Source organism: Pseudoliparis swirei, chromosome 16 (assembly GCF_029220125.1).
Source record: "Pseudoliparis swirei isolate HS2019 ecotype Mariana Trench chromosome 16, NWPU_hadal_v1, whole genome shotgun sequence".
Taxonomy (NCBI): Eukaryota; Metazoa; Chordata; class Actinopteri; order Perciformes; family Liparidae; genus Pseudoliparis; species Pseudoliparis swirei.
In genome coordinates, this window is record NC_079403.1 from 13899166 (window position 1) to 13923173 (window position 24008).

Here is a 24008-nt window from a genome sequence, read left to right on the forward strand (position 1 = left end):
TCTTACATTGAAGAGAATTCTCTGGCGCCTAAAGAGCAGAAAATTGCAAGGCTCCTCTTCCTCACTCCCCATTAACCTTCTTTTGAAACAAAAGCCTGACCACGGTGTGTGTGTTTGTGTGTGTGTGTGTGTGTATACGTGTGTGTATATCCTTGCCCATTAGCCTTATGTGCCATCATGGGTAAAGCACCTTGCACCAAGCAAAGTGTCTTTTCTGCATAAAATACATTCTCTTTGTTTTCTATTGTATTCAACCGCCCTCTATACGCTACTTTTTTTTGCATTGTGCACTTTTACTATAGCAACAGCGTCTGTTCACCATGTTTTTTGTGTGTCTCTTCAGTCACCCAAATATACATTTCTGTGCTCCTAAATTAACTTGTCACTCATTTGTTCCTTCTTTTCCTGCATCCTCCATGAAAAATAGCAACGAGGGGGGAGATGGCATCATATGAAGGGCCCAGAGATGACTAAAGCAGCAGGCATATTTGTCTAATTCGCACAAAGACATCCACATCAAAGCCCAAATCAAGACCAAGGCTCATTCAATGGATTTTTATCAGTCTATCTTTTTCTTGTTCTTTTTCTCATCCTTTCCCCGTCTGTCACATTCCTCTTTCTCTCGTATTTCAAGAGTGTTATTAGGACATGATAAAAGCAAAAGAGATGTCATGACATGAGACCCCCTGTTAGCATTAGGAGGTTGGAGAGAAAATGAATGAGTGAACGGTGGTGGGAAAATGGAGAGAAAAAGATGAAAGAGATTTGTCTGGAAATTATTGCTCACAAGGCATTGATTCTCTGCTTTAATCTCACAGTGTGCTCAAATTAGGGAAATGAAGAAAAGGAAAGAGGAAGATGGTTATTTTGGGTGGGGAGGTGATACGTGGCAAGTCTCTCAGTGTTTCTTTGGGCAAACATAACAGACCATTTCTCTTATTCTCAAAAGAGAAGCCATGTCCATATGTGTTTGCATGTGCTGTTTTGCTTTAAGGCCATTAGTCTGCTGTAAGTCACCATTGAAGAAAAGCTCTTGGTTCTGAACAGCTGGAGGGTCATAGAGACACGCACACACACACACATACGACAAGCCACTGACAGCTGCTATAGCTGCAAAGCTTCCTCCGGTTAGCGACGATTAGCCTTTGCTATAGGTAATCAATAGCTGCTATCAATTCCATACCTCCCACTGATGGATGAGGGAAAAGAAAGAGAGAGGAGAGTGACGAAGAAGAGGGGAGAGTAGAAGGAAATAATGTGTTACTATTGCTGCTGCAAGGAATGACAGAAATTCTACCTGACAAAAGTTCCTAAAGTAAAGTTTCTGCTTTCTTCTTTGTGTGAGAGTGTGTGCATAAAGGCTGCCTTTAATGTCCATCTGTGAATTGTATCATTGCGGCTTGAGATTAGTGGCTGCTTGGACCCAGTGAGTGTATTGCCTAGTTACCGTGGCTCCGGCTCCACACAAGCCTCCTTCCATCAGCGGATTGTTTGTCTTAATGCTGTGTGACATGGCCCATTGTTTTGTCCATCTGTGGTTAAGAGTCAATGGACAGAGGGTGTATGAGGGGATCGGGGGAGAGAGAAGAATGGAGGTGAGGGAGAAGAAAATAGAGCAGGGGTGAAGAAAAAAAGGGGGGGTAAAGACAAGAGCTGAGAGGTGAACAAAAAATATTGAAAGAGTCTGAGAGTAAGCGAAAACATGCAATAACCCTGTGCTTTCAATATGGTCCTCGGACTTTACATTCACCACTTCCTTTTCGAGGACCTTCCAGAGGCCTTCGGTTCCATATGGAGTGGGGCCTTGAGCTCTTTGTGATATCACCGAGGGGAAAGACGCCCTGTGATGCCAGTCCCCCCTTCAAAGGGTTAAGTCATATTTAGTATGCGTCCTCATAGCCCCACGGCTTTGTATTGTAAATAAGACTAATGTGGCATTGGTCAGGTATGCTAATTCAGATAATCAGTGCAATTTCTGCAAATTATAACTGTCAGTGTGGTGGGCACAGAACCTTGGCGGAAAACATGAGGGAACAATTTAGCCCGGGTAATACCCCTCCACCAAAGAGCTGCTCAACTCAAAGAAAAACAATCGGCCTGAGCCCATACCGCCCCAACACACCATTTCAAAAATAGTTTATGGTGAACGAGGCTCCTTTTTTTTCTCAGGCACAAGTCAGGCTGCTGCCCTTTTTTCCCTGTGTGCACACACAAACCGCAAAGTAATTATAATTCACTTGGATGGAATTATTCAAAAAATGACCACATCTTTTACTCCCTGAGCCATAGAGAATATGGTTTTGGGAAAATTTGGGGTAAATTACTACTTGCCGAAAATATAATACTATACATATATGAATGTGTCTCATTTTGATTTGGCAAATGATTTAAAATGCAGCATATTGTCTCCAGATAAATGTACAGCAATAAAAAAATACACATTTCACATAAATCCTCCTGGCTAAAATCAGATTACTCTCATCATAATAGTTCCCCCCAGGAACTGTATTTTACTCATGTTGGGCACATACAATAACATTCCAATTTTTTTATTATTTGAGGAATGGATCCAACTTGACTGAAATCTGTGGACTATATCTTCCATGTAAGTAACTTCCTTTTTAACAGTAAATGAGAAAGAAAAGGCCACAAAGAATAATGTATTATTTGTAGGCAATCAGTAAGCAAATCAATATGCAATGTAATTGGCTGCTTTAACCTATTCAACTTCTAATCTAAACATAGATATCTTATGGATACGGGCATAAGAGGGGTGGCATACGCAGCACAGGCAGAAACCAGTTACTAAAAAAGAAAAACAATGGTCCTTTGATGAGCCAGTCAGCTGGTCTCACCTACTGCAGTCTGAATTGAAAAAATAAAATGGACACCACTGTGCTAACTCTAGAGGTTAGCTAGATCTATGTGTGTGTATGTCTTTATTGCATCCTTTCTCTCACTCCTCCGGCCATCCGTGAATGTTTATGTAATGGCCACAAATTACTGAGACAAACCCTGGAAATAGACTTCTGTCTGAGGAGAGACCTTCTTAAAAAAAGAAGAAGAAGACAACCGCTGGAATGGCGAAACCACCCCCATGACCCAAAGGGGGGAAAAGATGAAGAAGTGAACATAAGGGAGCAGGGAAAACCTAATACCTCAAAAGATTCCTCGGTGTCATCACATCAAAATGCTCTTTGGGAAACAGCAAAGCCCTTTCCCACATTTAAAATTGAATGATCACATACACACATACAGTTTGGGTTGGGTAAAATTGAAAACAAGCAATGTCGGCGCACTTGGAAACATGCAAGAAGCCACACTTGCTCTCATATTCCATCGCTTCTTGCTGGAAGCAAACACACATATAGGGACAATATGTGTCCATTAGGCTCTGTTTTTAGCCTACAGCTGCTATCTAAATGGTTAACACAGCTACACTAATTTCACTAGAACCCAAAATGACCCACAGCCTTATCACTCAGGGAAAACAAAAGGTTCTGGACGCACACACACACTCACATATACACACACGTACACTCACGATAAAAGTGTTGTCGGTCTCTCTAAGTCAGAAGAGGTCTTTTGTTTAAAAGAGGGACTCAGACAAAGAGGGTCCTCTCCCTCCCTCTTTAATGCATGTTGTGGGGTGGGGGGGGGAGTTGTGGGGGGGGGGGGAGGGGTGTGTGTGGAGGGAGTTGTGTGGGTGGTGGGTTGGTGGACGGATGGATGACAGGGCCGGGCTCTCAGAAATAATTACCTCCATAAGATCCCATCTCCCTTCCCTTTTTGTGAGGGACAGAAAGAGCGAAAGGGGAAACAAACGACAGAAAGTAAAGTATGCATAAAAGACCCTAGTGTTTCTGCTTGGTCTGGCTTGTGAGGAGCTTACACACGATGGAGCTCGGGGCGAGGACACGTGTAGAAAACACACTCGTGCACAGATACCCACGCCTCCTCCCAGTGTTATTTATGGCTGAACAAATGGTCAAATGGCGGCTACAGAGAAACAGTCTGGGTGAGGGAAATCCCTGTCAACTTAATTTCAGAAACTGTCTCCAAAAAAATGAATCCAGCTAAACAAATTGTTCAAATTATAAAATTGATGATAGAATACCCGTGACTCGCAATCCGTCATATTTATCTTTTCATGCTTGAATTTTACTAAACAGCTCTATTCAGGGTGTAACTTCATTACGGCACAAATCTAATTTCTCTAACAACTTTTGAACGGCTCTCAAAGCAAAATGGCCTCCAAGTCCTCCATGTTGAGTAGGCACTTTAGTTCTGATGCAAACTGGCATTTCTTTTATAAGTTCCATTTTCCTTATGAGGGACACAGCTGAAGATCATGGTAGAAAGTTCTTGCTGTTCAGTCAAAGTGCTCAGATACACGTGGACCCTTCACCTTCACTTCACAGTGGTGTTTACCTCGTGTAAAGGATGAGATTAGGGGAAATACAGACTCAAAGGGATGACAAAGAGTGTAAAGTTCACAAATAAACATGCGCTAGAAAAACACATGTATTGACATGCACACGTCGCAGTCCAGCAGAAGTGTTTTCTCATTCACTCCTGTCTTTGTTCAAAGCACCCATACCCTTGTGGTGCGTCTCTGCAGTACTGTATCCTTAATTAGACCATAAAATCAGCATCACAATTGTTTAATGAAAGCCATTCACATGTACATAAAGTCCAGAGCATTAGAACTCTTATTCCCAAATGGGCCTATAATTATCTGGCTCAGTGCCAGGTCCCAGGCTTTAAGAGAAAGATAACGGTCAGCACTTAAATTAATCTTTTTCATACCAGTCTCTAATGAACAGAAAGTGCTCGAGTCAGGAGTTGTAGCCCCAGAAAACTAACAGCACGCATACACATGCACGTACGCACAAACAGAGGGTCCTTAAACCCAACACCGGCTGGAAATGTTGCCTACTATTGAGCCTTTTCCATTGGTGAAAACACTCACATCATCTATCACTGTAGGAGCCCAAAGCAGCTATAACATACATTTATTTCCCCATATAACGTAACCTACTGTAGCATGTAATGTTTGTGAAAAGCACAACAGCTCAGCTTAAAAAAATAAAAAAATCTACATAAAAAAATGCTCTATCTGACAGAACTATAGAACAAGAATAAAACCCTGATTTATGACATTTCATATAAGTGTTTGACCTCTGGTTGAAAGAACCCCTACTGCAGACACATGCCAAATACGTATGGTCGACAAGGAAATGCCTTTGAAACATTCACCACGTCCCCTGTGAAAGAAAACTGTTCACTCAAAATTATATAGAGTGGGCAGAAAGAGGGCATCCAAAAAGTGGCTTAGCATTTTGGATGCTGCCTGCGTCCGCATAGGCTTTGCACTTGCTTCCTCATGGAAATTCACCATGTGGCATCAAAGCCGAAGTATAAAACGAGGGCCCGAGCAACAAATATGGTGTTTTAAGAGTGGAACATTTGAAGCGGGCAAATATTGTGTTTGACAGGTTTTAACCCTTGTGTTGCCTTAGGGTCATTTTGACCCGAATCAATATTACACCCTCCCCCCGCCTATGGGTCATTTTGACCCGATTCAATGTTTCACCCTCCTGTTACCTTTATATTTACTAACATATTTTACCCTTTGGGTTCAATTTGACGCCAGCAATTAAAACCTCCAGAAAATTATTAGAATTAATATTGTTTTCCAAGTTTAAGTGTGAGGCACTTTATGTTTGTTTGTTGACTACCGAAAGAACACCGACATTAAACATTGAATGGGGTCAAATTAATCCTAAGGCGGGGGGAGGGTGTAATATTGATTCGGGTCAAAATGACCCTAAGGCAACACAAGGGTTAAACCGAGTTGTGCTCATTGGGTTGAGATGTAAGAAGAAGGAGAAAAAGGTGCTTGAAGTCCGATTTTTGTTCTGGGTAAAAAAAGAGCAGGGGAGAATGGGAGATGGAATGAGCAGGACAAAAAAGGAGAGAGAGAAAGAGATACAAAAAGAGCAGCAGCAAGAGAGAGAGAGAGAGAGAGGGGGGGGGGCATGTTAAAATGTACGGTAATGATTTATCGAAGCATGCTTTTCTGCTGTACCCCAAATTTCACCGAAACTTTGATCCATGTGTAATTAAAACCAAACGTACGGCGGCTACAGTCTCCATTTCAGGATTGGGAGATCTTCTGTTTGTGTGTGTGTGTGTGTGTGTGTGTGTGTGTGTGTGTGTGTGTGTGTGTGTGTGTACGTTGGGATTCACATGTGTTTCTAAGTGCTGGGCCCCCATCTGTTTTGGGAGTACATGTACAGTATAAACAGGATACTTTGGGGAGCGCACACACACACACACACACACACACACACACACACACACAGAGAGATGGATGTATAGACTAATGCGATTCTGGAATGCTATTCAAAATGTGTTATCGGCCCACCAACCCATCCCACCCGCTCCTTCAGGTCAAGCAAAGCAAAAACAAGTTAAGCGCTCATTTTCTCCCGGCAGCATTAACATAGGGATGACTAAATAATGGACCCTGACTCTTGGTCTTCTGGTTTAAATTACAGCATAGCCCCCTCCCGTTACACCCTGAAACCCCTCACCAACCGTCCAACCTCCACTCAAAGAAAAACGATTAATCTTTTTTCTTTTTTCTTTTTCTTGTCTCTCTGAATGTTTTACAGTTCTGTTACACTTATTAGCTGCTGGCAGGACGGAGAGTCTTAAATGAAAGCCAAATTGCTTTGGTCATGAGAAAGGAAATGAAAGCTCACTCCAGGGAGAGACTGTGTAGCCGTAGCATGTGTGCGTGTGTGTATGCGTGTGTGTTTGAGTAATGTATGTGTGTGTGACTAACGTATGTGTGTACAGGCCGTTTCACTATAAGATACTCCCAAGGTGAAATTTCATAAGCTGACTGGTTGCCTGCCTGGGATGTCCCTGTGCACAGGACACTGTGTGTGTGTGTGTGTGTGTGTGTGTGTTGCGCATATAAGCGCGGCAGCCTAATAGGAACAGTATGCTCATTTTGGAGAGATTAGGAGGAATGGACGGGTCTGTATCGAGAGACGTGATCTGGATATGAAGGCCAAAGGGAGGAGGGAGGGAGGGAGGGAGGGTGAGAGGTTTGACAGAATAAAGAGGGAGGGGTGCAAGAAAAGAGAAAAAAGAGATGAGAGGACCTCAAACAAAGACAACTGAGCACCACAACTGGAATCAGCATTTAACTCAAAATCGGAAATTTTTCAAACACAAGCCGCTAGAAAAAAACCGACAAATAAAGTCAGGGCGTGTGTGTACTCAAGAAGAAAAAAGAAAAGTGATACAGATTAAAGGAAATGAGACATGACACCTGAAAACCACCACACAAATAGCCACAAAACAAAACTCAAGTCACAACAACTGAAGCAAACAGGCAAAGCGAGCTGAGGAGGCACAGACCTTGACCGGAGCGGCACTCCTTGACGTGGAACAGCTCGTTGAAGCTCAGTCCCTCCTCGTCCCCTCCCAGGCCTTGCTGGTGCAGCTGGAGTTTCCTCAGTCCTTCGTTCTGTTGGTGGCGAGCCGAGCGGCTGTGCTGCACCAGGTTGAGGCGGGCCTTGGTGGAGTAGTCGCACAGCGTGCAGTAGTAGACACACAACTCCAGGCTGTACGCACTGTCCTGCTTCTGCAAGTGCTGTGGGAACAGAAGGGAGGAGGGCGCAGATGTTAGATGGTGTTCCAGTTTTAAGCCGATCCTGTCGTCGAGTCACAGACAGCGCTTTCAATAATTGCGAGATTACATTTGGGTGAATTAAATGCAACAAATGACGTATGTCTGCAAAATCATGTTGAAGTCTTTCGTGCTTTACGGCCATAAAAATTCCAACGCCCAGAAATCCCACTTGGCTGGCTTCAAACAAGCAGAATGGCAATGGGCCGGGAAAGAGTCAGTAGCCTGGCTCATTATTCTCCAGAATATATGTTTTTCACTCTTGGCAGCATGTGATTTGAATCTCTGGTATTACATATTACGCATCAGTGTTAATCTTATTTAACATTTACGGTCTCACAGTAGTGCTAGCAGTGTAGTAGTGGGCAGTGCTAAACAATCCAGAGCAATGAACTTAGTTTAAGAAGTTAAAACAGACATTATTAACACCGTAACAGATAAGAGTAATTGTGTTCATATTCAGACACTACACATTCCAAGTGAACTGGATATGTTTTCGGTGACATAAAGATTAACAACACACAAAAAGTCAGATCAGGGGTTGAGTTCAGAACACAGTTTTTGTCTTTAACATGCACATTGTCCAGCTCTGCTCATTGTTGGCAGCTGCAGGGGTTCCTCATTCAACGTGTGCTGTCAGTTGCAAGCCCTTAATTTCCAGTTGCCTCTTTAATGGCATTGCAGCCTTGCAAAGCTACCCCCTACCTCGTTGTGTGCATGTGCAAACACACACACGCACACACACGCACACACACACACACACACAATACACACACACGGCCCCCATCCCACCTTTCCCTACTCCCATACACCCAGTCAAGCCAAGCATATCAAGTGTGCCTCTGTTGTTGCTGCCGGGCTAATGAACAATGCACAAAAACAAAAGACCAGGCCAAGCTTTTATTATCTGATCCTATGTGGAGGGAGGGCAAGGTGGGGTGAGAGAGAGAAAGACCCAGAGAGGAAAAGAGAGCAAGGCAAAGCGACAGAGACACAGAGGTGGCTCACGGAGGTTAGTTTATGCTTTTGTTTAAGATTTATTCATACAGCCATGTGAGAAACAGGTGCAGGGTTCTATGCGTTAATTAATAGACATAATGGCGCGTGTGTATGTGTGTAATAACCCTACTCTGCCTCTCATAGGAAGATGTTTCATTCTTGAAGCTCATGAAAGGTGAGCAAGGTAATATTTCCTCCAGAGCATTGTTGCATCGTGTTATATGGAGCATGAATAGAGAGATTGGAGGAAATATGTTATGTGTGGTGGGAGGGGGGGGGGCAGTTAGCTGCAGGTGTGTGAGTTCCAACCCCTCCTCTTCCCTCTTCCTCCTTTGACAAACAGGGATTAGCAACATAGCTACAGCCGCTAACACATCTTTTCTCTGTCTCTCCCTCTTTCTTTCTTTTGTAGAAAATCTTACGAGGTTTTTCTCACGAGACGGTGGGACGTCCCCTCGCAGTCAGAGGCCCTTTCAGAAGTCTTAAGTTTTAATTAAGTCGGAGTTGTCAGAAGAAAGCTCCCCTAGCCCAGAGCTCAGGGCCATTAATTACAGCTATCTTTGTTTCTCTGTGAAAAGAGGCCTCCCTTGCTCCTTCTCTCTCTCTCCTCTCTCACACCGCTTCTTTTCTTTCCTTCCCTCCCTCCCTCGCAGGAGAACTGGGCTGCTGAAACCACACACACACACACACACACACACACACACACACACATGTGCTCATGGAAGCAAACGCACACACAGCAAATCACAAACACGCAAATATGCATACCCAAGAAGATTTGAGTTCGTCTTTTCGTTGAAAATTAAAATGTTGAAATTGTATTTTCAAATTCTTTCCACCAATAACTTTATTGAAATGCTATCAACTCCATTCCAATATACTTTTATTCAATGACCACTCTGCTAGAAATGTGGGTATTTAAAATGAAATAAAAAACTAATAATCAAACATGCCCTTTACTTTCCTCCAATGACAACCGATTCTATTCACAACTGCGAAAGAAGAAAAGCTCATTGGAACGGTGCAGCGTTTTGTGAGTGTTTTTTATTTGCAGAGGAGACAGGCATGATAGTTGAGAGTCTTATCACGATGTAGAGGGTTTCCAGCATGGCAATTAAGGTAATTGCACTGGTTCCAAATAAAAAATGTCATATGAATCAGTGATGGCATAGGACGCTTCCCATCCAACCATGTCTAAACGTGTATTCTATTTGTTTTTAAGATCTGAAGCGTAGGCTGAGAGGAGCTGGATGATATACTTGGGGTTGAACCGGGCTGCCAGATAGGTTTAGGCCTAATATTAATTCTCCCCCCATCAGCACATTCCAGTGGGTTTGTTTAAGACCTAAACTAGAGGGCTGTCTGTCGCTCTCTGGCACTCGGCAGGCCTGAAATGCAGGCGGTCTGGTGATCACAGGCCAGAACATCCATGATTTATGAACTTTTAAAGGAGCACTTTGACTCCTGCCAGGCGTGGGCTGTGTAATGCATATTCAAACACACAAACACACTGTTCCTGCTCCTGGGTTTGCGCCTGTGCGTGTCTGCTTGAAATGTGCATGTAATTTATGCCGCAGCTGATTTGTGTGTGTGTTTATGTGCTGTACACATTTGTGTCATATGCCTGTGTGTATGTGTGTGCGCAGGATGGTAAAAAGGCCCATCCCTGTCAATATGGCACCTCTCCAGAGTGCCTGGTGGTTAATTGTTGGAGATTAGTGCTTGGCAAACAACCAAATAAGCTAACGCTCCCTGTGGGCCAATCAAAACCAGCTAAACAGCACTCCCTGGGTGGACCTAAACATGGCACATACGTCTCTGAATGGTGGAGGAGGTGTGCACACACACATCCATACGCACAATGCAAATTATGACACTCGGGACTTCCTGTTTACCTGTCAAAAACACAACATTGTCAACCCTGTCGATGACACACAAACACACACACACACACACACACACACTGGGACTTGGATGAGGAAAGGGGAAGTGAGTCAATTTGACAGGTAAGGAAAGCTTCCTTGTGTAGTGGTTTTCTCCTGTTGTGTGTGTGTTTGTGTGTGTGCGTATGTGTGTGTGTGTGTGTGTGTGAGGATGACAGAGGACTGCATTCATTATGCAGAATGAGATGTTTACAAAACACCTTTCTCACACACACATAAACACAAGCGCACACACCTCCCCTCCACTCGCTCCCTGGGTTTGGGGGAAGGAAAGAAGCGCTGCTGTCCCATATTCACTTGTTATATCTGTAGTGACAAAGCTGTCTCATTAACTGAATTCTTAATAAGCCAAGGCAAAAGACATCTTCTCACAACTTCTTTTATCTCTCTGTGCGTGCACATGTAAGGGTGCCTGTGTGTGTGTGTGTGTGTGTGTGTGTGTGTGTGTGTGTGTGTGTGCAAGCGGTTGGGTGAGGGTATAATTTCATGCTTCTTTTCTTCTACTGCATCTGTAGGCGTATGTGTGTGTTGGGGGATTTTTATGCATCAATAATTTGAACTCTACATTTTTTCATTATACCTCACAAGTGTGATTTTGTGTCTCTTTTGTCTTCGCCTGTGATTGTGCGTGTGCACTGGTGCGAGGACAAGGATGTTTGGAAAGCAGTGCAAAGTACTGCGGCTGTGTTTTTCTCCATAAACCAAATGACAAATTAGGGTTTTCAGTACCAACATGACTCTTTCCTGTCATTAAGTGTAGAACCAGTCAGCTAATGAACACATACGGAAAATCAGAACCCTCCACTACCGCAGCTATGTCTTAATAACCAGTGTGTGTGTGTGTGTGTGTGTTTGTCAAAGCATGTGCTTATGCGTTATATATATATAAAGAATCAGCACATACACCCTTCTTTTCTATTTGTGTCCGCTGAGAGTATGTGCATGCATAAAAACGTTGTTATCTCCTTTCATCTGTGTTTTTCTTTTCTTTTCTTTTCGGGGAAGCAGGGAGCTTGTTGTTGGGTATACCTTCTTTCTGGAACGTCACCAGCTTCCGGTGCTATCTCCTGGGCCCCCGGGGGGCCATCGGAGACAAAAACAACCCCACTTGGCCCGGCAAACAACAAAAGCGTGTTTTGTTCCTTGAAAGTATTTTAAACACATACCAGCGCTGCCTGGAAGGCTGCCAAGTGTAGAATTCCATCGGTGCTACCGCCTCTCTAACACATGTTACTGGTAACCGCCGCTCAGCCCCCCAAGACATAGATGTAACGCAAGATCACTGCCAATGGATTTGCTGGCAGAATGCACTGCTGAAAAGAGATGCTGAGGGCCCAGGTATGTGCCACCTCACTTCCACAGATAAAGAGAGCAGCGAATATAGTGTAGAGACAGATTCCGTGCTGCACACGCACAAAAACAAATATGCAAATGTAAGCCACATACTAAAAGTGCTGAGTGCACATTGCATACGCAGTTATATACAGACGCATCTCCTGCTTTTCTCTCTCTCCCTCACTCGCTCGTTGTGTGATCTGAGGATCCTGGAGAAGCAAAACAATCCCACTGACCCATCTGACCTTCTTTTCTTTCCTGGTGGCCATCTTCACTTTCTTTACTGCCAGGGTTCTCACTTTCATAAATGCAAATACAAATATATTCAAATATAAAAATCTTTCCGGGAGCTAAATTGCCTCTCCTGTTTCTCTCGGCTGTGCCTGCTGGCGGTCACATGTGATCGGAGCTCTGGGACTTGTCCATGAGGTCCAGGGCCTGTGTGCGAGTTTAGCTTAGGTCACCCAACAATAATAAGCATCCAACGCATAATGGCAAGCCAAATAAATTAATTATCACAATGAGGCTTTCGCTCAAGCTTCCTGCCGCTCTTCCCCGCTTCTGTGCTGTCACCTTGTTCTTTCCCTCTTTTTCACTCCACGTCTTCTGCCTACTTTCATCTTTGCGATTTATCGCCAGAGCATATGAGGATGCGATAGCGATACAGCTTCGCACAGAGCGTGGAGAATAACGCAAAAGTCTAGTTCACAGTCTTGCTCTCTATTTTTTGACACTCACTCTCACACGCATGCACATGTAGCAGTGACGTAAGTGTGTCTGACATATGGGGCAAAGGTCAATCTGAAGTTCACAGCTTCCTGACCTCTGGCCCCTTGCTTGGAAAAAACCCTCCTGATTCTCTATCTTTGCCCGAGCACTCAAGAATAACACAGTTTAGTTCATTTACAACATGATCCACTTCTTTCGCTCTTAGTCAATGAATGTATCAGGTATACCTTTCTTTTGCGTCTCTAGCACAGTCCCCACACGTTTTATAATGTACTGACCACATGTTTTATAATGCACTGACCACGTGTTTTATAATGTACTGACCCAGCAGTTGGGAGTAACAGATTGTAGGGCACAGAGACACCGGGACAAATCCTACTTACTCTCCGGTGCATGTATGCGTGTTAGGTATCTTGAAAGCTAGCTCACTCCCCCCCCATGAAAATGGATCAGTATTTACATTAGCATTAGATTTAGACAGCATGGCTCAGCCACTTACTCTCTATTAGACATCATGACCTTAGCCCATTAGGGTCTAAAAGCCCCTGCTTGTCTCCATCACAGCCAGGTGAGACTGACCAGACTTCCCCATTTCACTAAACCATATTGCAGCTGAGATTATCTTTTCCATCGACTCACAATGGAACAGAGATCATAAAATGCTGAGATCAAGATCTTTGAAATGCTAACATTTTTGTGGGATTATTTTTTTCCAGTAGTGTGCAAGGGGAGGAGTATTGCTGAAATACTGACATGCTTTCGTGCTGAAATACTGACATGCTTTCGGGTAGAATTCATAATTTTCCATTTTCCCCGACATACAAAAATGCTTTTGGGATATCAAGGCAAGGCCTAATTGACAGGATCTATGAAAGACGAGGAGAAAAGCAAAAATAAAGAGGGCTTCATCTTACTGGCTGAAACCACCAAAGAGGTTTGTACTGCACTAACGTTGTTATATTTAACTAACACTGAAAAGGAAGAGACGGGCAAATTATTTTGGTGCCGAGAAGAACAGCACTTTTTTGCCAAGTTTGTTTTTCCTTCACTCTGTATGTAATAGAGACTTGCTGAAAAATGTCTATGGGAGAAAGTTAGACAAAATGAATGACAGAAACATACAGTGAGAGAAACTAACCGATAGATTGAGAGGTAAAGAGACTGAGAATCTATAACTGGGAGAACAAAAGAAAAAGAGATGGCGAGGGAGAGAGAATGATAGGGAAGAATCTAGACGAGTGTAGTTGGGTTCAAATCACTAATTACACATTCCTGAGCCTGTGAAGGGGAGTATTGTTTTCCAGTTAGCCCCTACCCTGTCGCATGGTTTCACTTAGCACAAAACAAAAGGTACAGGGAACAAAACACAAGCCTAATACCAGGTCCTGCTAATGATAGAGAAATGGGAGAAATTATCCCTGGGGTGGATCCTCGTGAGAAAATGGCTAGTGATTACTGGACAAAGGGAACTCATTTTGAAACTGTCACAAAATGGCAGACTGCCTGATTCTTTCTTTCTTGAGCTGTATTTATCAAACCAGAGCGAATGGTACTTTTCTGGACAGCTACATCACGACACGCATGCGCTGCTTAATTTACCACAAGATTAAATACAACATAATGCTATCTATATTGTAACATCATCTTTAACTTTCTGAAAGTGAATGTAATATTTAGGCCTTATTCTTGAGAAACAATGGGACTTGTTGTATATGAAAGCTGTGCACAAGTGTGTGTGCAGTGGAGTGGTACCTCTGCCAGGCAGAGCACAATGAAAGCGCCTCTTCAGTAGCACCGTTTTGCATTTTGCCACAGGAAATTAAATGCCGTGCAGTTGACCTACAAGATGGCACACTTGATCCCTCCCTGCTACACAAGGCGGAGGAGCGTCTTTCTCTTTCTGTCTGTTTCATCCCCCTTCATCAAAACTCAAGACATTTAAATATTAACTGTCTCACACAGAGATAAACATTTTCTGCAACAGTTTTCGACACGCCATATAAGCTCAGCCAGCCAAACATTAGACAACCTGTGATGTTCTGTCTACCCCCGTAAACCCATAATGATGATCTATGTGCTGTTCCGGCAACATCGAGGACCCTACCATTTCCTGCGTGAGCCCGGTAGGGGGGGGGGGGGGGGGGGGGGTTAAACTGATAGCGGTGGTGGCACTGGGCAGTCGCCTGGCTGGTAGTGTTTGCCCAGGCCGTCTAAAGGAAGGATATTGTTTTCCCTTGAAAAAGTCTCAGCCGCAGCCGCATACCAGCGTCCACTCAACATACCAATGGGCTCTTTGAAGATTACTCAAATGTTTGCCTTTGTTCCCCCCCCGTCCCCCCCCGCCCCTAATCCTAGTCCTAACCTACACTCCTGCTCGAGTGAGGAAAAAGAGGAGAAAGAACAGAGTAAAACAAAGTCAGACTTATATCTGAAGAAGCAATACCACCATCAGCAGCACTTCAAAATGGCCTCTGTCAGGTATGGGTCACTACTGAAAGAAATAATGGCCAAAGTAGTAAATCTAAACATAAACGATAGAGAAGGGGGCGACGTATTAATGCATGAGGCCAATAATATACAAAGAAGTCAGTCTCCCATCTGTCTGCCGCTAAAGTGCACCATGCTAGAAACGACAGTCCACTCCTGTTCCCTGAGCAAATAAGTTCACAATTAGAGTTGAATATGGTAATTCCAAAGGTTTAATTGAACTAAATGTGCCGAAAAACTCAGGACCCCTCACCCCCAACCCAACCCAACCCAACCCACATTAATCCCGAACAAGTAAGTGGGCTTTCTATCAGGTCTATTTCAAAGCATTAAGGATTACTCGCAGAAACTAAGCTGCTTGAACTCACAGGAGGTCAGCGGTATTGTGCTGCTGCAAGGATGCAAGACTAGTGGTAGAGGCGGATAGACAGCAGGACAGGTCAGTTCCTCTTTCTCCAGCTGTCCGACAACGTCCCTCAATCCTTCTCCCTGCCTCGTTCGCCTTCTCTTTTCATCCGTGTCTCTCTTTTTCACCGTATTAATCGAATATCTCCCACTACTTATCTATTCACTGAGCACCTAATGGTTAAAATCAATTACAGCTGGAATGCTGAAAGGCCGAATACTGGGCCACATGCTGATAATAACAGAGAGTGTGAGAAGGAGAGCGAAAGCGACAGAGAGAGAGGGAGACTTGGGACCATTCCAAGGGAGGCACAATTACCTCCAATCGATTGATTATTGATTTCGAAAGGCGTTGAGGAGTATTTCAGTCCAACTTGGTCCATATCAATATCCTGATAGCTTCATGAGGGGAAATTAGTTATTGTTCTATCTAAATACATACATTCTTAAGCTGAAGACTATTTCAAGAATAGAGCACCTAATTGACACGTAAAACCTTACGAGTCTTAGATTTCTAAGTCAAATTAGGCACGCATTTTAATGTCAGGTGAAATCAGAAGTAACGCTGATGAACTCACAAAAAATATTTATCTGATCCCTCTCCCATGTCAGCTCTGATCAAATCAAGGTCTCAAAAGTGTAGGCAACGTGCCCCAAGAGATCATATTTGAGATCATGCGCCCGCTTTGATGATTCCATTTCTTTCCTTTTTTTCTTCTTCAAAAACACTCTTGTTATCTTTGTCCCAACAGGATGATCAAGACCGCAGAGAAAAGAAGTAATAGGGAGGAGTTGAGGATGGAGACAAGTGTGTGAGTAGGGGGTGGAGGGATGGAAGGAGGTGGAGGTGGAGGAGGAGGAGGAGGAGGAGGAGGGAAGTGTGTATGTGGGTGGGTGTTGGAGATATAGCGAGGGTGGGAGGGTTCAAATGAGCCGAGGGGAGAAAAAAAAGACAAAAAAAGACAAACTCCTGCTAGCTTCTTTTGTTCCTGCATCCCTGCAATGTTCCCTTCCTTCTGGTGGTCTGGAATACCCTGAGCCCCCCATCTCTCTCAGCTATCGTTCCCATACCTGTCAGCCTCAATCTGCTTCACAGTCCCCTACACATGGACAAATGGCTTGGCCCCGGCCCGGCCCGACCTGGCCCAAATGACCCACAGCTTAGAGAGGAGTGGGGATGATTCTGAAGAGGATCACATCTGGCTATTAATATGAGAAAAGCCGACCTGTCTGCTTCCTTTGTCTTATACTTACAGAGAAAGACACCTTGCAAACGGCAGAAAAGAAGCTTTCGACCAGCGCGGTCTGCAGGCCTTAACTAATTCACCGCCGGGTCGAGAAGTAGAAAGGAGAGGAGGGGGAAGCTGGCTAGGGTAATTAAGCATTACGAATGAGTGTCAATCAGGAGCTGGACCAAAGCTGGACATTGCGCACACAGACACACACACACATGCACGCACGCACACACACACACACACAAACACACACACTCACACTGAGACTAATGCTTTGCCGGCCATCTGTTTAAGGCGTTTGAGAGAGAATGGGCGAAACTCTTATTAATATCTATGAGGATTATTGGGAAGAAGGGGGAAGGGTGGGGTAGTCCATCCATTCAAACCTCTCAGTCAAACACACAAAGCAACAGCATATACACACATAAACACACCTGCTTTTATGCTTTAATTAGCCACCACTCTCCATCCCCCACTTCACCCCTCGGACCTCTGAGAGATTTCCATTGTAATCTCCACGCAGGTGAAAGAGGAGACAATTTGAAAAAATCTACTAACTGGCATCCCTTTGCCTTGCAGAGAAAGAGAGAGAGAGAGAAAAAGAGAAAAAGAAAAAGAAAGAGGGAGAAAGAACAACTTGCAGAAATATAAATTAAAGAGAGACACAGAGAGACAACCTCTCTGGCAAAAATCAGTCATCTGGTCAGATTCACAGTGCAGAACTCTCGGCGGCTGGCTGCATCATCAGTCTCAGTGACAGGACATGAAAATCAAGGTCTTGCAGTCAAGTAGCATCTAGTGTGAAGTGTCTGCAAATATTCCTTTTTGAAGAGAAACTCTTTAGGTCTGTCTGCGAGACAAGGACGTAGTGATCGAGAGCCAGTTCCTGGAACAAGCTCACATCGCCCAAGTGGACAATGCTAACTTGATAACCAAGACTACACTTGTATTTAAGTGCAGTTACTCTATGTGTGAGTGTGTCTTTATGAATTGATGTAATACCATATCTCTGTATGCACATATGCATGTATGTGTGTGTGTGTGTGTGTGTGTGTCATAAATGATGCCATGCATTTGAAATAGATCCAGTCTCTTTTTCTATTCCGGGGACAGGCACAATGGCTTTTTATGCAAATCTATGAGAGTCAATCTCTTGTCCATTTCCACATCACACAAGTCCAAATGACAGTCCAATAATTTGGGCTGCATATATATAGGGCCATTTGATTTTCAAATGAGAGTGGGCAGGGTTGACCCTTGCTAATAGCCAAGGCACAGCGGTAGACTTAATATCACAGATGCATAAACACAGCCATCTCCATCTGAGGGAGACGGAGGAGAATAAAATGTCAGGGGGGAGGGTGTGTGTGTGTGTGTGGGGGGGGGGTGCTTGGGGCATAGTTGGGAGATTGAAAGAAAAAAAGATGGTTGATGAAAAAAAGTGAAAATAAATAGGAAAAGGAGACGATAATGAAAATGAGAAAAGGACACTCTTTATGATGCATCTCTAAATCCAGCCCACTTTCCTCCTATTTTTCTTCTTTTCCCTCCATCCCTCCTTCATTCTATCATCCCCCCTCATTTAATTCTCCCTACCCCTCGTTCCCCGGCCATGGTGTTGCCAAGAGGATCATGGGTAATGAGATGGCCTATCTGTGGCTCCCCAAGGGAGAGATAGAAAAAGAGAGAGACAATCAGAGACAAAACAAAGAGAGCCGGTAAGACGGAGGTAGTGAAAGAGTGGGAGACAGCGTCAGAAAGAGACACCTTCTATCTCTGTTCTCATTCTCTGTTTGTCCCAAAAAGAAACCACCATATTTAAATGTCACTCCTCTCTCTCTCCCCCAATCCCTATATCACAAGAAGGTAAGCATCTTATAAGCCAAAGAGTTCAAATGGATAAAAGAATGAAAAGAAAAACAGAGATATGGAAATGTGCAGTGGACACCGGACGTCCATTTCCGCTTCAATTATGACGGAAAGCTGGACGGGCAGACCGGGATGGGGTGGTGGTGGCTGAGGACATTCGGACAGCCATCTGAGGAACAGGTGCTGTGGCCTATGAGACACACAGTGTGTGTGTGTACATGTGTGTGTGGTCCTTGACCATGCCACATTGACCATGAACATTCTCTAATTCTAATGACCCAGGGGCAAGAACAGCCCAGTTCTCAACCTCAAAGCGCTGTGGGGACACACACACACACACACACACACACACACATAAACACACATGCTCACTCCAAACTAAACCCCCTACTTAGCCCTGCAGCACATGTGAATGGCAATGACAGATTTACTCCTGTCTCCATGTGTATTAAGGCCAGTGTTTGTTATTAAAAATCATAACGAAGCCATACATCATCATACTCAATGCTAAGGCAAACATGAGCCAGGCCAGCTACGGACACGCTATGCTACTGAAACATTAAATGCAGAGCTTACCTCACAGGCTGCTAACATACAAACGCTGCATTAAAACATCTTCCATTTTGTAATTTAAAGTGTTTCCAGGGGATACATATTTGCACTTGACAGCTGGGATAATACTAAAGTACGGTTCTAGACACAAACTACATTTTGTATCACAAGAGATAATGTGAAAATATCACCCTGGGCGGTAGACTCTTATTAAAAATAAACCAATCGGATTTCCTTTGCTTCTTCTCCAATAAGCAGCCAGGCGTGGACCTCTGCTTTTTCCATATAAGGCGTATGACTTCCCGGGCCACCTGCTGTGCCCTGGACACCAGATGAGTTGATGTCCATGTGCTGTTAATGTCATTTGCCTCTTGCAATTTCAAAGTCTGGAAAAGAACACTTTCAAACTCTCAATTCCCCTCAGAAGTACTCCGTTGCTGCTACAAAGCAACCATAAAAACTCATGAATATGCTTTTTGTTTGTATCTTCAAATGGTTTCCCATGCCATAAAGATATTCTGTGTTTCCAAAAAAACAGATGGTAAAGTCGTCAACACTCGGATCTTTTATGTGCCCGGCCAAGCTACCTCCATCCCCATGTGCTTTTCACCTCTGCCATTACATAAAAGGAGAGGTGTTTTTCTGGTCAAATAAAGAAATGGTTTTTTTTCCCTCTGCCTCTGCTCTGCTGCTCTATGCTTTCTTTCGGCCTCTCTCCGCTTTAATACCACATGTCCAAGGGTAAAATTGAGGGATTTCTGCCAGAGGCATTAAAAGCGTCATCTGTGGAACAGATTTGTTGAGGCCTGTGAGGTGGGTGGGTGGATGAGGTATGGGGGGGTCTGTGTTTGGGTGCATGGAGGGGGCATTCAGATGACTCTCACTTGCCTGTACACACTGTTGTTTGTCTGTGCCGAAAACTTTACTCCTCTGCTTTACTTATTACATTTCTTGGAAAGCAAAATAAGATCTAAATGAGGAAAGCCTCTTAGTTTTATTCCTGAACTGTTTACTGTATTCTTGGGTTTGTACATTTAATCACAACAGTTAGAAATAGATTTTTTTTTTTAACACAGCTAGATAACTGCCTATTTAGTTATTGTGTAATTTTAAATCAACAGCTGGTAAGAGCGGCTCAACCTTCTAAAATGTAGGCACACAGGCACACAAATACACACACACACTGATGCTGAAGTCTGGGCTAATCAAGCTGGTCCTATAGGTTAGTGATATCTTGGCCAATGTGCAAGCAGTACTTTTATAAAATAATTCATACACTGTAATTAGTTTCATGCAATTAGTGAACAATCCCTGAGGACAGACATCTCCAACTGATCTCATGCCAAGTTCAGCCTCTCCAAACTACCAATCCTGTGTCAATACGTACATCCTGTTTAGGTCAACTACGACTGTTTTAAATAACCTTAACAATGCCAGTGCGCTTAATCCACTCGAGGCTGGAAATTGTATGTAATAATGAGACACAGATTAATGAATCAATGCAATTCCTTCAAGATCACTGTGTAATGCAGGACCATCTTTCACCCAAAAAATATTGAATTTGTTTTCCTTAAGTCTGGTGGGTTTATGGAGTAAGACTCCTTTTATAAATGTAATATTGCAGATTATTATCTGAAGCTTATCTTAGTTTCTTGCATAGGTGTGGACTCGAGTCACATGACTCGCGTGCAAGTCAGTCTCAAGTCACAAATGTATTGACTCTAGACTGTGACAAAATCCGCTAAGACTTGCAACTCAACCTGGACTTTAGCCGTTTGGACTTAAAAATACTTGATAACTTCCCCTAAACCAAGAGAAGTAGTTGACTTGACTCAGGACTTGACTCAGGACTTGACTCTCTTGACTTGGGACTTGGTTGCCAAATATTGGTTGTGTTGGAATTTCTTTGCAGGAACTGTTTATTGCTCAGAGAGTGAAGTGTTTAATTACTTAAGTCACGACTAAATATTCCCAAGCAAAAAAAGGTTCCCCTGTTGTGTTTGTCTGCAGAAGAACTGCGTGAATGTGCTGTGCTTCTGGAAATATTAATTATGAAATCTATTAAATCAAAATAAACTTCCATATATGTATACTTTCAATACGAAATGTGAGGTCATTGTTTGACATTAATTTTAAATACAAATATTATATATAATATATATATACAGGACTGTCTCAGAAAATTAGAATATTGTGATAAAGTTCTTTATTTTCTGTAATGCAATTAAAAAAACAAAAATGTCATGCATTCTGGATTCATTACAAATCAACTGAAATATTGCAAGCCTTTTATTCTTTTAATATTGCTGATTATGGCTTACAGCTTAAGAAAACTCAAATATCCTATCTCTAAATATTAGAATATCATGAAAAAGTATACTAGTAGGGTATTAAACAAATCACTTGAATCGTCTAATTAACTCGAAACACCTGGAAACACATTTTCAAATGTTTGATTTTGTTTTGCTGTTATAAATCTTTTTTTTTACTTGGTCTGAGGAAATATTCAAATTTTATGAGATAGGATTTTAGAGTTTTCTTAAGCTGTAAGCCATAATCAGCAATATTAAAAGAATAAAAGGCTTGCAATATTTCAGTTGATTTGTAATGAATCCAGAATGCATGACATTTTTGTTTTTTTAATTGCATTACAGAAAATAAAGAACTTTATCACAATATTCTAATTTTCTGAGACAGTCCTGTATATATTATATATATTATTTTATATTTGTTTCTTTAAGTTATCAAAAGAATATGGTCTACTTTAAATACTCAAGCTCGATAAAGTGGTTATAAATGCTCTTAGACCTGTATTCTTAAAGCTGAAAGGACAGCTGAAGATATTAAAAACGTTCAAACACTTTAAACTTGCTGATAGCACGTGACTTGTGTATAATTAACGTAAGTAGGACATATACCCATATCTGATGGAAATCATCCTGGGTGCTCTACCAGTGACCTTTTCCATCTCGGCCATTCCCTTCTCATGGGAAACTTATATCCATGTGACAGTGCAGTCAAGAGGATGGGGCAAATTCTTTGTAAACTAAAAAGTGTGTGCTTTTTCCCCCATCTGAACTTTCAATTAATGGTGTTCCCCTGAGACGCATACCAGTAAGAATGCTATTATAGCTTCATGTTATATAATATAATATCAGTGTCTGGCAAACATAATGTGTTTTTACCTTATAGAGGCGGATGGCAGCCTCATGCCTCTGGTTGGTGGCATGTAGTCTCAGTTTATCCACGCTGTTGCTGTAGTAGTCACAGGCATTGCACTTGAGGTGCACAGGGTTGCCAATGGCCACACACTTTAATCTCCACTGGTTGGCTTTGCCTCCCTCCTTGATGTGAGCAACCAGCTGGTGCTTCTGCATGTGCTTGTCGGTCTTGCAGTGCAGCTGAAAGTTGGCCTTAAGCTGGGTGTTGTAGCTGCAGAGCTTGCACTGGTAGACGTCGCCAACCACGCAGCGCCACTCCTCTTCGGGCAGAGAACGCTCGGCATTGACGTGGGCGTTGAGAACCTCCAGGCTGTCCGTGGAGTAGCAGTTGCACACGGCACACTGGTAGAGGCGCAGTGAGGGGTCGTTGATAGGTGGAGACAAGGAGGAGAGGGAGGGGTCGGATGAGGACATACCGCCCATTCCACCAGTGGACACCAGGGATAGGTCGTCTGCCATCAGTTGACCACTGCCAAGACGCAACTCCGCTGAGAGGTCACTACTCACTGTGGAGAACATTTGTGAAAAAATAAAGTTAGACCGCAAAGAGGAATATCAAAAAGTTGTTTAAAACCTAGGGCTCTCATACGGATTACATACATGGAAGCATAGAAGGATAAAATGTCAGATAGAAAGCAGACAGTACGCACAGAAAGATACATTAAAACAAAGAGGTATGACAGAAAGACAAAGCTCGGATGAAAATGAAAGGCTGGCATGCATAGGGAGCGATAAAGGAGAGAGAGAAATAGGAAAAAAGCTCTTTTAATGAAATTAAGTGTGGAGAGAAAAGTGAGTCCTCCATGCAGGCCTCTCTCACACAGAAGGATTTGATAAAATAAAGCCTCGCAGAGGGCTAGGGCTCCTTACAAAGTCTTGTCTATAAAAAAACCCTAATAGGATTGAATCAGGATCAATTACAATCATCCTTTTCAACTTGCTAACTCGCTCATCAGGTAGCTTTAATTACTGCTCCCAGCAATGGTGGGACAACAGTTTGAGGGCTCCAGGCTTTCCTCACATCCACGCAGAGATTTGAAAAGCTGATCAATGCATTGTACAAGTTGTCTCTTTCTTCTGCCCACCCTGGGGAAAAAAAGATCCGCCATTCATAGAAATGTAATTAACTCTTTGGTTTGATCCCTTCATTGTCTTTCCATGCATGTTACCAAAGCTAATCATGTCATTTTTAAGATAATATATCAGCACTGTGTTTGGGAGCACAGAGGATCTAACAATTACAAATATTTGAATCTTTTTTACAGTTCAAGTTTAATCCCCCAATTAGTAAATGGCTAGATGAGTGTTTGTGTGGCGCTGTGTGCTGGTTTAATTCAAAACATGGCAGACTTTTTCTTGAATGAGATGCTAAATCTGATATTTAGAATGTGTATATCTAAATAGTGTCTATGCATTTCACCATGTATATGTGTTAGGGTGCATGTTTGTATGAGGTGAATTTATAAATATCCTGCTCACACCACCGAAACCTATGTACAGCTGTGCTCACTATGGGGAGCTATGT

General features: G+C 43.0%; 1 protein-coding gene across 1 annotated transcript in view; it reads right to left on the reverse strand.

Annotated features, from left to right (window-relative positions):
• The window catches only part of zfhx4 (zinc finger homeobox 4), an 81900-nt gene that overhangs the window by 34018 nt on the left and 23874 nt on the right, over window positions 1–24008 (reverse strand). The window contains exons 5-6 of the mRNA XM_056433829.1: window positions 22448–22989; window positions 7438–7672 (exon numbers count right to left, since the gene is read on the reverse strand). Coding sequence (XP_056289804.1) covers window positions 7438–7672; window positions 22448–22989 — 777 coding nt within the window. The remainder of the gene's footprint in view (window positions 1–7437; window positions 7673–22447; window positions 22990–24008) is intronic.